The sequence below is a fragment of the Periplaneta americana genome, chromosome 16 (assembly GCF_040183065.1).
Source record: "Periplaneta americana isolate PAMFEO1 chromosome 16, P.americana_PAMFEO1_priV1, whole genome shotgun sequence".
Lineage (NCBI taxonomy): Eukaryota > Metazoa > Arthropoda > Insecta > Blattodea > Blattidae > Periplaneta > Periplaneta americana.
Window position 1 is genome coordinate 45375208 of NC_091132.1, and position 16148 is coordinate 45391355.

The 16148-nt window shown below is 32.2% G+C and overlaps 2 protein-coding genes across 2 annotated transcripts; both read left to right on the top strand.

Annotated features, from left to right (window-relative positions):
* The first annotated feature begins 1650 nt into the window (after positions 1-1650).
* LOC138691385 (cuticle protein 19-like) lies at positions 1651-2486 on the top strand. Its single transcript, XM_069813297.1, has 3 exons — positions 1651-1690; positions 1813-1878; positions 2172-2486. The coding sequence occupies exons 1-3, from the start codon at positions 1676-1678 to the stop codon at positions 2484-2486; spliced, it is 396 nt and encodes a 131-aa protein (XP_069669398.1). The 5' UTR covers positions 1651-1675.
* A 6388-nt stretch (positions 2487-8874) lies between these two features.
* On the top strand, positions 8875-12590 carry LOC138691032 (cuticle protein 19-like). Its single transcript, XM_069812678.1, has 3 exons — positions 8875-8916; positions 10696-10752; positions 12103-12590. The coding sequence occupies exons 1-3, from the start codon at positions 8902-8904 to the stop codon at positions 12409-12411; spliced, it is 381 nt and encodes a 126-aa protein (XP_069668779.1). The 5' UTR covers positions 8875-8901; the 3' UTR covers positions 12412-12590.
* Positions 12591-16148: the final 3558 nt, after the last annotated feature.

Consider the following 16148-nt stretch of genomic DNA (forward strand, 5'->3'; position numbering starts at 1 on the left):
TCGAGATTAAAAATCGATTTTAAAAATCATTATCCGATTTTTGGAAAATTGTAATTTGCATTTAAACAATCTAGTTGGACAAGGATATGACGGCTGAGCTGCAATGGCTGGGCATATTAGTGGAGAGCTTGTCGACAAAATACAAAAATATCAGATTACTTTCTGAGAACTATCTGACCATTGTAAAAGCTTCGAAAGAACTTTCAGAAAACGAAATGAACTCGAAGACACAGAGCAAAGCTTGCAACAAATCTAAGTTATATTGCGACCGTCCTAGTGATTGCTACTTATTTCTCCAAACTTGAACCTGTACGCAACTCAGCAAGTGAGCATGAACATAATGGCTGTGAATGATCACGTAGCAAAACTAACCAGTGCTTTTCAATCTCATCGCGATAATTCCCTAACAGAGTTCAGAACTATGAGAAAGCACAACAAGTTTGCGAAGAACTAGATGTTGAATTAAAATTCCGACGAGTGGTTGGAAAACAGACACAAAGGTCGAACCACCCTTCTGAAAATGTAGAAGATTTCGTCAGAAGAGCAATCTTCATCCCTTACTTAGACTATTATTTCTTCTCTGAGAGATTGTTTCTTTCATATGCACGAGAAAACATTTTCGCTTATGCCGCTCCATTTAGATGAAATGAAAAAATCAGATAGATAAAGTGTCATTTCTAGCTGTTACGAAAAAGATACATAGTCTTTACCAAATTTTATCGCTGAAGCTACCACATGATATGAGCTGTGGAAAAATGAACCAACAATCCTGATTGAGTATGCAGATTTGATTTGGAAAGCAACACCATTTTACCCGCCTGTAGCAGAGGCTATAAAAATTGGTATAACTCTTCCGACGACATGTGCCATCGAACGCTCATTTAGTACGTTACTCGAGTCTAAACTTGGAATCGATCTACAATGAGCGACGAGAGGGTAAATGAGTTGTAAATGCGCGTAGGAAAATGGCACAAGAGGACGCTGAATTCATCGACAATGTAACAAATGAATTTGGAAGGCGGCCAAGACGACTAAAATTCTTATCCCAAAATTGACTTCCTGTTCTTACAGTGTATTTATGTGTCTTAAAATATACGCTCAGTAATTTTTGCAAATTTAACATTCTGAAAATGAAATAATTTTGTATTTGATATTTTATATTTTAAAACATTTATGATTTTCCATTTCAGCAGTTTTATGCATATCTACTAATTTCCTAGGGGGTACAAATCCATCCCCTTCCACCCCCTGCTGGCGCCCATGTCCCTCTGCTACGATTTTTCTCTTTGTTATGACTTTAAAAAGAAGCAGTGAGAATAACTCTGTGTTTAATGAAGTGTAATAATAAGAAATAGTAATAATTTAAACTCAGCTAACTACAACGCTTGTTTCTGACTTCTAACATATAAACAGAATAGCACACTAAACACTCTAAAAATCTAAGTACACTTAACATTCCTGCTACGTTTAATGTGCGTGTTAATATTCTATTAGGAAGAACAAAGATAGTCACGAATTGGAAACTTCCCACCTCTGGCTAATGGATTCTAATTCCATAAATTCCTTTTAAATCAACGCAATTCAGTATAACTGAACTGCCATATATAAAGGTCCAACAAATGTTCAGTTGTCATAAGCTTGTGTGCCACCTTCAAGCAACACTTCCTCAGTTACCATGGCAACTTTAACAGTAAGTATTTCGAACATTTCGTTACAACTTACTTTCTTAAGATATAACTAAGTTATTTCGAGAAGTACATCAATACACTAGAAAGGATATATTCACATTTTATATTATTTATTATTTCTCAGGTCGCTGCAATGCTTTTTGTGCTTTGTGCTGCATCGCTCGCTGATCATCATGAAGAACATCATTATGTAAGAATTTATTTTAAAATACTTAGGACTTAGTCTAAACTTCAACTATTCGTGTAATATTGGTTTATCAATAGGAAATTTGGATCTTAATTCTAATTTTTTTTAACTCATTGAATAATTGTGTAACACTGAATCAAATTTTGCACTGTCACCTTCAAAAACTTCAATCCCCCAATGTTATAAATATTTCTCAATAGAATTATAACTAGATTTGAAATATTCGTATTTAAACTAGTATATTTCAGAGATTAATATCCAATTGCATTTAATTTAAATTCTTCTGTTCCTAACAGGCACACCCCAAATATGAGTTCAAGTACGGAGTGAAGGATCCACACACTCACGACATCAAGGAACAGGCTGAGAAACGAGATGGACACAAAGTCGAGGGTCACTACATGTTGGTGGAACCTGACGGTACTATCCGTACTGTACACTACAACGCTGACAAACACACCGGATTCCATGCTCACGTGCACAGAGCAGGTCACGCCATTCACCCCATTCACCCCATCCATCACGAGAAGAAGGTGGAAACCCACAAAGCTGAAGAAGGCAGTTCTCATCATAAAGCATCCAGCTACAGCAACTCTCATCTGCACGTTTAATTATTTTATTCGAATAAATGTTTTGTATTATTAGTGAGAATAAAATAATAAAATTTAATGAAGATTACTCTGTGTCCATTATTGATTAAACCTTATGGTAATTTAATTTTAACGGATTTTCGTTTTAGTTCCTAATAATTTTTCATATAATCAACAAAATTTCTCCAAAATATTCAAATAATAGATCAGTCGTGGAATGTATTGACTGGAAACATCGAAATGCTTCTTGGGCTACTCTCAACCCTTATTATTGTATCTGTGGTGAATTAATCTGTTTTCCTTGTTGACGAGTCTCTATATGACATACAACTTTTCAGTACTATTATATGTAGTGACTTTCAAAATATTTGTGCAGTTATGACTAAAATTACAGTGCTAAACCCTTCTGTATTACTGTTATGATTTGGGGAAAAATGTCCCTTTGTATTCGCTCGGATCTTAACCCACTCTCAGAACATTCCAATATAAATATTTCATGGGAAGAAGAGTATTTAGTTATAAGTAGCTATTGCATTATTTTGCAACGAATGGAGATGTTATATTCTGAATATGAATAATATTGTAATAATATTGAACATTGTAAAGAATATATCAGTAAGTATGGGAAACTTCCTTTGAAATTTGATCCTCAGATTTTTTGAGATGATACCTATAACATTTTAGTTGTGATTCGAAATTGACATTAGATGACTAATGTTCTTGAATATTGATGTAATTGCTTCATCTGATTATCATATTCTCTATATTTGCGTGATAAATTAGTTCAGTTGTTGTTAAATATATTGTGGACAAAAAAAATATGTTTCATGTTTTCCTTTTAATTATTTGAAAATCGGCGTTAAATAAATTTATCATTATATCTCTTAACCGTTTGTCGGTGTTCATTTTTCGATCTTGTTACTGTGACCAAAAATATTTATATTTCTAATGTTTGCAATATCAAGACATGTACAAAATATATTAGTTATTAACTGTAGAATTATAATTGAATACTGATTTTCCGCTTTTCTACGATATTTTTCTTGTAAATTTGGGGATTCATTTGAGTGTTAGCTATAACCTGTCCCCTTCCCAATCTTATTTAACTCTTTACCATCACTTTCCATTATACATCATATCATCTACCTCAATAGACTTTCCATCTATCCGTGAAAGTCTCGTCCCCAGTAAAACGTGTCCTTTGTTGGCATAACATTGGACCACGACACTGTGGAGAAATCCGGAAATGAAAAATAACTTTGTGATGATTTTCTGAACTTAAAGCGAGATTCCATAGCGAATAACGCCTTCATCATCAACAGAGTAAAAATTTTATTTTGGCATATGATACGTAGACATTCTCGATCTTCTAATATCTTGATAATGTCGTTAATAACCATACGAAGATCTAGGTCTCATTAGCTGTAATAGCGTTCTTTACAAAGTCAACTTCTTGATTTAGTCGTAAAAGGGATTTTGACTATCCATAACTGCTCTTTTGACATATTGCTTTTTGTATCACAGTTTCACTTCTGGTTGAGTGCTAGAGAAGGCCGTATGGTCTTAACTCTGTCCGGTTAAATAAACCATTATTATTATTATTATTATTATTATTATTATTATTATTATTATTATTAGAACTGCGTCTTTCTCCTTCTTAAGTATGGGGAGGTGTAATTTTCGAATTGAATATCACATAAAAATACAAACTCCCTTGTTATCCATGTATTCTCCAATTCTCCTTGCATTCTCCTAGTTTTTCATGTGCGCATTCCTATTGCTCTCCGTATATTCCCCTTATTTACCGTGTGCGCACTCCCATTATTCTCCTTGTATTCACTGTGTTCTCTTTCTATTACCCTCGTTCTTATTGTATTGTTGTCGCTCTCCTTGTATTATCCTCTTTCCCCTTATATTACCCTAGTTCTCTTTGAATTACCCTGGTTATCTTTGTGTTCCCTTATGCTCTCTGCATTCTTCTTGTTCCCTTAAATTTTACATTTTTGTACTTCCTTGTCTCCCTTATACTCCCCTTGTTCTCTTTGTACTCTCCTTGTTTTCGTTGCACTTCCATTGTTTTCCTTATATTCCCCTTATTGTCCTTGCATTCTCTTTTCCTTGTATTTCCCTTGTTCTCCTTGCATTCTCTTTATCTTCTATTTTCTTTGTTCTGCTTCTATTCCTATTGTTATCTGTTTATTCGCATTGTTATCCTTGTATTCTCTCGCATTGTTATCCTTGTATACTTCCTATTCTCCTCATATTCTACTCGTTCTCTTTGTGTTCCCAATGTTCGCCTTGTATTTCCCTCGTTCTCCTTGTATTTCCAATGTTCTCTTTATATTCCTTTTGTTTTCACGTCTTTCACTTGTTCCTTTGTATTCCACTTTTTTCCTTGTTATTCTCCTTGTGTTCCTCTTGTTCTCCTTTTATTCCTCTTGTTTTCCTTGCATTCCCCTTGTTTTCCTTGTATTCCCCTTGTTTTCCTTATATTGCTCTTGTTCTTCTATTCCCATTATTTTCTTTCTATTCCCCTTGTTCTCCTTATTTTCCCCTTGTTCTCGTATTCTTCTAGTTTTCTTTCTATTTTCCTTGCTCTCCTTCTATTACCCTTGCTCTCCTTCTATTGACCTTGTTCTCCTTGTATTCCCCATGTTCTTCTTGCATTCCGCTTATCATTTTATTCCCCTTGTTCTCCTCGCGCTCTTCATCTACTCCTCATCTATGTAAATATACGAAGAAAAGCAAAATCTAAGCACCTGCCGACTGTTTTCCACACCCACACATAGTTAGTTCTATGTAAAGATATACACAATATTAAAACTTTACACCTGGCGATTTTTTCTGATTCTTGTCGAAAAGACATATCCGTAGCACTAATTCTGCTTCAACACGATACATTCCAGACTTTATTGTTAAAATATGACAAGACGGGTTTGTAATTCTAGCTTCTTTGATTCATTATTTATCAGATTCATTTATATGTACTGATGAACTATTAAGTTACTTAGATTAAACAAATAACAACTTCACTGTGTTAACATTTTAAATTATGATGTTATTATACCTGATTGACTAGTTTTGATATTATTTCCATCATCATCTTCTGAATCCTAGTGAGTTCCAGCGCTATCTTCTGGTTTCTTGTTATGGTGGAGTGTGTTCATGATCGTATCGAAAAGAGGGTGTATTCTGAAATTAAATTGAATGTTTAGAATGTGTTATGGGTGTGTTTTTATGTACATAAATTTCCTATTATTCTAGGATATCGAGTTTCTGGTCTTTTGGTTGGATATTTGGTTTAATAATAATAACAATAATAATTATTATTATTATTATTATTATTATTATTATTATTATTATTATTATTTAAAGTGTTATCACAGTGAAATCGTTACTTTTTTAATCTAAATACAGTCATCAGTGAAAGTGTTAAGAGTGTATTCAAGAATAAAGTATTTACAATTTGAAACTGAATTATCTCACTGTTAGAAATCGGTCGGAAAGAATCATTTGACGAACTTCACCAATGACTTCTAGCGACGTTCAGCTGTCCTGGAGCGCTTATACGAGCTTTATAGTCGAGTTCGAATAGATGTTTCATTAAATATGTCCATTTTAAACACCGTAACAACAGTCTGGTTATACTTCTGACTTAAAATTACATTTCATGGAGAAAATAAGCTTGCTAAGTACAAAGACTCTTAATAACTGAAATTATACACATTACGGTTCGTGGATTTTTATGATATTCGCGCCTCGGTGACTGGGATTACAATTATCGTAGCGATATTATCATAAAGATCGTCATTAGTATTATCATCGCTTGGCATCACCATAGTCCACACGTAATTCAGTCTGCAACCTGACGACGTCTCACAAAAACACTTCATGATCTTATCCCTTATATGTCATCAAGCAATACGACAGATAGAGCGGCTGTAAAATAATTTTCTCCACTGCAACATTACTCCATTAATTCCATACAATAATAAACGTTTCTGAATAGCCTGTGTGTTTTTAAAGGTACGGGTGTATTCCAAGAGGAATTCCAATTTCAATATTCCTGTGAAACGTCTGTGTTTGTGTGAATTATTTATACAACCACCTCGCATGTGTAGGCTAAATAGCTTCTGTGTTACAAAATGACATTGAAATAATTAGGTGCAATAATATAATTTTATGTTCGACCACGCCGAAATGTAGTAATTATACACCTGGTAGTACTTTAATGCACCTTATTAAAGTACACCTGTTCATTAAAGTTCAGGTGTTCAGCCAATGACAAGTCACCTTTGTACCGTTATAAAACCGCAAGTATCGATTATTCTCGGATATGCAATCGAAAGACAATTAGCGAAAAGTCACGGAGGCTGGAAATCCAATACTGTCCCAGAAGGTTATGTTCTGTTACTACAATAATTAGCTTAATTGTAAATAATATTCAAATAAATTCAATTTGTCATCTCGTTTTTCAATTCTAAATCATTTTCCAGGTTATATCAGACTAATGTTCATTCTTATTCTGTGCCAAGGTGAATGACATTCGGCCTCGGAAAAAATCAATACTTTCGCGTCTGCGCACATCTCACAATTCAGGTCAGTTCGCACATAACCATAACATGACCTAATTTTGAATAATTTCAAGTTAGAAATATGGTCGAGCATAAAAAGTCGTATGAAACTTGCCTATAATGGTAATTAAGACATTCGTATGAAAATTATGAAACGAGCTTCCGCTCGTTTCATAACAAACATACTTGCGTCTTAATTACTACCATTATAGGCTGGTTGCATAATGTACTATTCTGTGTGTGGCATCTGTGTTTTAATCTCATGTGAATGGTATATCTGTTCTAAAATGTAAATTATAAATCAACTACATCGTCTAATCGTATATGATTGGCATCTGTGTTATGAAAGGAATATTGGAAAGAAACTACATCATCTAACAGTTTGTGAATGGCATCTGCGTCTTAATAAATTAACTCATCTAAACATATATGATTAACATTTGTGTTCTAAAAGGCATCTGATTGGCATCTGTGTTACAAAAGGCATATTGGAAGGAAACTAAATCTTCTAATTGTGTGTGAATGGTATCTGTGTTCTGAAATATATATTAGAAAAAATTAACTCATCGAAACACATATATGATTAGCATCTATCTTTTAAAAGGTATATGATTGGCATCTGTGTTTGAAAAAGCATATTGGAAAGAAACTACATCTTCTAATCGTATGTGAATGGCATTTGTTCTAAAATATTAGAAACACATATGATTAGCATCTGTGTTCTGAACGGCACATGATTGGCATCTGTGTTCGTTAAAGCATATTGCAAATGAACTAAATCCTCTAATCGTCTGCTGTGAATGGTATGTGTTATACATGACATATTAGAAAGGAACTAATTATCTGTGAATAGCATCTCTAAGCTGAAAGAGATATTAGATAATCGCCTGTTAATAGCATATGTAGTCTAAACTACTTATTATAAAGGAATTAAATAATATGTCTCAACAATATCCCCTGTATTCTAAAATGAATATTGAAATAGGTTAATTACTATAAAATCCTTTTATCATCTATGAATAACATCTGCATTCTACAAGCCATATTATAAAAAAATGAGACCATATTATCGTTTGTGAATAGGTTCTGTAGTCTGAAAGATATTTAAGAAATATTTACAATTACATGCATGTAAATGTGTTTTCATAGCCTCTGTATTCTAAAATTTATATAAATATATATATATATATATATATATATATATATATATATATATATATATATATAATTACAACCATCTTAATTAACTATCAATACTTCAGATTCCTGATTTTCTGGTTGACACTGGTCAAATAAAAAATCACGTTTCTTGTTTTAGATTGAGTCTTCACTGTTAAAATATTTCATGAGTGTTCTTTCTTACGAGTTTCAATGCTGCGATTTCTTTGAACAATATATTTTTCCTGCACGGGGAATCTGATATATTCTAGAAATTTTGAGTAAATGGCTTAGAAATGTCGGAGATTATCAATCTCAATACACGATTAACGACCCTGTACATTTTACTCGACTTAACTGTCGCATGAGACAGATATCATGACATACTTGAATGTATTTTATGTAACCTGGTCACTGCGTAACTCTAGTACCATGGTCCTGTGCTTACCGTCCTTCCATAATTCACTTCAAAGGAAACATGTGACAGTTGTGTTAAAATTTTCTCCGGAACTTCGAAACACGTGAATTCTCGACAATGGTATGGAGTATAGTTACTGATTTGTGACTCAACTGCTAATTATATGCATTCCTTGAATGTCCGCACCGTAAGAGCTTCATCCTTTACGTTTCGTATATAAAGAGACAATATTTTGATTGTCGTCAGTTCAAGCTTACAACTGAAGCAACCTCCAACTGTAATAATAATGGCATCCTTAACAGTAAGTAATCTTATGGTGTAAGAGGCCTATGTTACAGAAATAATACAGAAATTCATATAATATTTTTTCAATTGTATTGTGCCGTAATTCTTGCTTTGACATACATATCCTTAAGCCTATTTGACAGTATTTACAGTAGTTAATAAGTAGGCTACTAGTGTATAGTTTCATTTTTTAGTGTTCTGCCCAAGAGCACATCTTTCACTGCAAACCCAGCTTCCTCCAATCGTTTCTATTTCCTGCCTTCCTCTTTGTCTCTTCATATAATCCATATATTAATGTCGTCTATTATCTGATATCTTTTTCTGCCTCGAACTCTTCTCCCGTTCGCCATTCCTTCCAGTGCATCCTCCAGTAGGCAGTTTCTTCACCACCAGTGACCCAAAAAATTCCTTTTCCTCTTCCCGATCAGTTTCAGCATCATTCTTTCTTCACTTACTTCTTCCAGCAGAGCTTCATTTCTTATTCTGTCTGTCCACTTCACACATTTCATTCTTCTCGAAATCCACATTCCAAATGCTTCTATTCGCTTCTCTTCACTTCGTCGTAATGTACACGTTTCTGTCCCATACAATGCCACACGCCATACAAATCACCTGTCTAGTCTCTTCCTTAGTTCTTTATCCAGAAATCCGCATAAGATGCTCCTTTTTCTTTTAAAGGCTTCCTTTGCCATTGCTATCCTCCTTCTGACTTCCTAACAGCAGCTCATGTTACTGCTTATACTACACCCCAAGTATTTGGGACTGTTACTTGTTCTACTGCCTCATTTAGAATTCGCAAGTTTACCTTCTTTATTTTTCTTCCTATGACCATGGTATTCGTCTTATTTGCATTTACCTTCATTCCATGCTGCTCACAGCTGTCATTTAGCTCCTGTAGCATATCCCTTAGTATCATCTCCTCTTCTGCTAACAAAGCTATATCAGCAAATATTATGCATTTATTCTTCTTCCTCCTACTATCACTCTTCCCATGTTATGAAAACAGTTCTTCACTAAATCCTCCAAGTAGATGTTGAACAGGATAGATGATAAAGGACAACCTTGACGTACACCTCTCCCTATAGGTACAGAATTGTACACATAATTTCTATATGGAAGTACTGATTGATAGCATTGCTATCTGGAGGTCCCGAGTTCGATTCTCGTGTTCGACTCTCGGTGAATTTCCATTGAAGAAGAAAAATGTTCCCCGGGTGTCTATTGCCTGGAAATTTCTATGAGTCTGTCAGGTTATTAATTACTCAGTCTTCAAAATGTAAAAATAAAATATATGAAAACAGTCGCTGGGTAAAAAACCAGAACACAAGTTTCAACGTCACATTGTTGACATGTAGCGCCATCAGTTATCATAACCAAGAAGCTCCAATATTTGTTTCTTTTCATACTTAATTTAAACTTTATGTAACATATTATATTTTTCCTATGTAAATAAATTGTAACTATTTATACACCGAGAATATAACGGACTAAAATATGTCGAATGCAAGGGCAGTAATTTGACTAATGTGACCTAATTAATATTTCTTCAGGCACTTTTATGAAGTTACTGACATTATTTGTACAATATAACTTTTTATTCTCGTCTGCTCTTACCCTCGTCTATAAGTACTGCTCATATAGCCGTTTATTTTATTTTTAATATTAAAAGTCATTAAACCAGCGTGTTTACCGATCCCTGATGACGTGGTTTGGGTTGTCTATTCGAATAATGTGTATGGCGCTTCTGGGACACTCCGTATATAAGAGTTAACTGTATTTTGCTCTGAATTTTTAGGTTGCTGCCCTTTTTCTGGCTGTCATCGCTGTAACTTTTGCTGAATTTCACCATCATGTAAGTGTAGTTATAGAATATATTTTAGTTATTCTCTTCTTTTCCATATTTCATCCCAGTAATTATTTCAAACTATTTTCCTTGGGTTAAAATTATTATTAAACAGTTATGGAATCTGGTTGAAGTTCATAAGCAATTACATATTTTTCATAGATAACGCCTTACCCTAAAACTTATGTACTTACTATGATAAATATAATCATCATGATTCATATCATACATATGTGGGTCTGATGGATAAGATATAGCATGCTTTGCTAAGAGTAGCTCATTTCATTATTAGCATTTAACTTAAAAACTAAGCAACATATTGGTTAGAATATATAATTAATGTTAAATGCATATTTTAAATTAGACAGGTCCTTGCGTATGCGAAAGAGCAACTGATATGAGATCATCTATATAGGCTATATATGACTGAAAAAGTATAGTTTGATTTAATTATATCTAAGTTAAGTAACTTCAATATAAAGTAATAGTTTTTTATGACAAAAGTTCTTAAAGGTTCTACTTTTGGCACGAGTATTAAATTTGTGTAACTAGACGAAGCCGAAGTGTAAAATTTAAATGTGAATTTCAAGGTATCCAATGTACATAATCTATATAATGTATCTTTCAAAAAGCAAATACAAACTGGTATTAATTCCGACAAATGTAAAGTTTTCTTCAGTTGCAGCATTTCATTGCATAGGCTAAACTCTGATTTACAATAATATTATTGCATTGCATATTATATTTATTTATGCCATTAATCTCACATTAGTTGTTGCATTGAGATGCAAAACAAGTAAAAAATTATAATAAAAATGTATGATAATTATTACAACAGTGCCGGTATTTTAATTTAATTTACAAGTATAAGCCGCTCTTTAGTAGAATAGAAGATATAAATATGAAGAAATTGTGTTAATTCTCTTCCAAATATTTTCTGTAAATCTTTCAAATCTGATTTGTGTCTTGTATTAAAATTATTAATGTTATAATTATTACTAAAAGCGTATTGATTTTTAGCTTGAAATATCACAAAGGAAACACTTAGTCAATTCTTCAGTTATTGTGAATCGTCATTAAATAAGTATTTAAGTAAGAATATAGGAATATTTTTTCCAGAATTATCTTCTAGAAGTGAGATATAATTTGATCACAGATGAATTACCAATTTACCCTAATCGGAAAAGTGACCTGCATCTGGAGGTCCTGGCTTCCTTTTAATATATTTCATTGATATTTCTCTTTCACATAATTGTGAAACATCTTCAAAATTCTGGCTTTGAAAACAAAGAATATAGATATCAGTACATGTGAACGGTTCATATTTTCGTGTTGTAAGGAATTTATATTTACTTAAAGGCACACCCCAAGTATGAGTTCAAGTACGGAGTGAAGGATCCACACACCCACGACATCAAGGAACAGGCTGAGAAACGAGATGGCCATAAAGTTGAAGGACACTATAAATTGGTGGAACCTGACGGAACTACCCGCACTGTACACTACAACGCTGACAAACACACCGGATTCCACGCTCATGTACACAAAACAGGCCACGCTATTCACCCCATCCATCACGAGAAGAAGGCGGAAACCTACTACCACAAATCTGAAGAAGGCGAGTCTCACCACAAGGCATCCAGCTATAGCAACTCACACCTGCACTGAAATGTCATGAAAATGAACGGGACGTAAAATGTTTATGTTGTTATGAAGTTGTCATTTTTTTCTTAAAAAAATCTTAGTTCTGAATATCTCTTTTCTTAAATCATGTAACTATCTGTGACCTGTTTTGAACACAAATTTTATTTATGTATTTATATTCACTGTCTTTCTTGTAAGTATTTATTATTTATCTTTGAATAAAATTTATGATAAATTATATGGTTTTGAAAACATTCTCCTTGGTTCAAATATTATTATTTTAAAACATGTTTCTTGCATTTAAATTGTTCTATAACTAATTAGTGATTGGGACTCTCTTAGTTAGCCTTTGAGTACAATTAAGATCAAGCAAAATATTAGGTGGAAAAGTACGACATTGGGACAGACAGATAGACCAAAGGAAGATATGTAAAAAGAGACAATAGTAAGAAAGATATAATAGTTTTACGAGAGGGATATAATAAAAAGAGGACGAAAGCGCAGAAATAAATAAATAAATAAATAAATAAGTAAATAATGAAGAAATAGTACGGGAATGAGAAGGAAAAGACAGAGGGGATAATAGAAGGAAAACGTGTAAAACTAATTAGGACAAGAAATAGTAGAGAAATAAGTAGAAAGTGGAAAGCAGTGGCCATTAAAGAGAAGAAACTAGCAAGAAGACACAAATAAATAGGGCAACGAAGAGAAGAAGAAAACGGGAGTTAGTAGAAATTGAATTAATAAGAAATAAAAATGAGAAGGAAATAATAAAATAAATAAACGTATGTGCATGAAAAAAAGTGAGTAGGCCTCATATGAGGAATTAATATAAAAAGAAAGGGGATACGATTATGACAAGAATAATAAGAGTAATTTTTTTACAAGATTTACAAGAGTTTTATTGCAAGCAAAAATTACATACAATAACAAAGATTTTACAATACTATTGTAATACTCGTATATGAATATTCTTCAAAATTCGAAATGTATTACAAATCTCATAGTCAAATAGTCTACATATTACAAATTATTGCTTAAATACAAGGTAACTGGGCCACACCCGAAAAAGCAAGATGCTTGAGGTCGGGTGTGACCAATAATGAAAACTGGATAGAAGAAAAAATAATAATAAAATAATAATATTAATAACAATAATAATAATAATAATAATAATAATAATAATCTGATTAAAACTGTTAAATGTAATTACACATAAAGTTTAAAAAGAATAAGAAAAAAAACAAACAAACAAAACGGTACCATAGCCTATACATAAACATGCTAAGTTATGAATACAACATTGTTAAAGTGACAGAAAAAAAAGAATAAGAATTTACATGATTATAATTTTAGAAACAGTTCAAGCACTTGTTTTTTGAATAACGTATTGTTTAATAATTTCAATTTAGGATTCCTCTTTATAAAATCATTATATAATCTTGGACCGTAATTAGAACTGTGCCTTAGACCTGCTTCAATCTTACATTTTGGTTCAATGAGGGGGAGCGAAATATTGTATCTTCTTGTGTTGTGGCCATGATCAGATGATATGGATTTAGCTTGATATTTATGGTAGTGATTCAAAATAGTATACATATAAATTTGCTTGATATTTAAAACATTAAATTCTTTATATATGAGATGAGTTGGATGATCAAGTTTTCTCTTTGAACATATTTTAATAATTCTTTTATGTAGTAATATTAATGGGCGATTGGTACTCTGTGATAATCCTCCCCATCCTATAATTCCATACTGTATTATAGACTGAACTAGGGCTAAAAATATTGTTCTCAATAGTTTTACTGGCATAAAGCGACGCAGTTGAACAAATTTGTACAGAGTTTTACGTAATAAAAGTAATAAATAAAAAGACAGTCAGTCTTTTATTAACATAATTGGATTACCAAGCAATACAATAAATATTAAAATAAAGTAAAAAAGCACTTCAATAATCTGTTCCGTAGAAAATGCTCCTTCTCTTATTAAAAGCTTTCTTTGTCATTGCTATCCTCCTTTTGACTTCCTGGCAGCAACTCACGTTACTGCTTATAGTAGGCCTACACAACAAATATTTGAAAATATCAACTTTCCCTACTACTTAATTCCAAATGCGCACACTTACCATCTTTATTTTCCTTCTGATAACCATGGTCATCATCTTGTTTGCATTCATCTTCATCCCATAACTCTCACATCTATCATTTAGCTCCAATAGCATATCTCCTAGTATCATCTTCTTCTGCTAACGACATATTTATCATCAGCAAATTTTTTGCACTTTATTCTTCCTCCTACAATCACCCTTCCCATGTTCTGAAAACAGTTCTCACTAAATCCTTCAAGTAGATGTTGAACAGAATAAGTGGTAAAGGGTATCCATTAGCTGAAGTTATTAATATTGACACCTTATGTTAAATATACAGTGTGCCTACACCGAAATGCCCTATTTTTATTTTGCTCTCAGTACCAAAGAAATAAAGATAAAGGAATATTATGAATATGTGAAATGCCATCTCAACGGAAGTAAGTACTTAACGACAAATATATATCATATCATATCGTATCATAACAAAATGTTCAAATGTTATGTTTTATTTAACGACGCTCGCAACTGCAGAAGTTATATCAGCGTCGCCGGATGTGCCGGAATTTTGTCCCGCAGGAGTTCTTTTACATGCCAGTAAATCTACTGACATGAGCCTGTCGCATTTAAGCACACTTAAATGCCATCGACCTGGCTCGGGATCGAGCCCGCAACCTTGGGCATTCGTATCACAACATATATCATATCATATCATATCATATATCATATCATAACATAACATATATATCATATCATGTCATAACATATCATATCATATCGTATATTATATCATATCATATCACATCACATTATATCGTATCATATATCATAACATATATATATCATATCATACCATATCATATCATATCATATCTATCTTATCTGGAGCATGCAGACTGTAAAAAAATCATATCATATCATAACATATCATATATAATATATATCATATCATAACATATCATATCATATCGTATATTATATCACATCATATCACATCACATCATATCGTATCATATATCATAACATATATATCATATCATACCATATCATATCATATCATAACATATGTATCATATCATATCATAACATATCATATCATATCATATCATATCGTATATTATATCATATCATATCACATCACATTATATCGTATCATATATCATAACATATATATATATCATACCATATCATATCATACCATATCATATCATATCATAACATATATCATATCATATCATAACATATATATCATATCATGTCATAACATATCATATCATGTCGTATATTATATCATAACATACATATATCATATCATATCATACCATATCATATCATATCATAACATATTTATCATATCATATATCATAACATATCATATCATATCGTATATTATATCATATCATATACCATATCATATCATATCGTATATTATATCATATCATATCACATCACATCACATCATATCATAACATATTTATCATATCATATCATAACATATCATATCATATCGTATATTATATCATATCATATCACATCACATCACATCATATCGTATTATATATCATAACATATATATATCATATCATATCATATCATATCATAACATATATAATATCATATCATAACATATTTATCATATCATAACATATCATATCATATCGTATATTATATC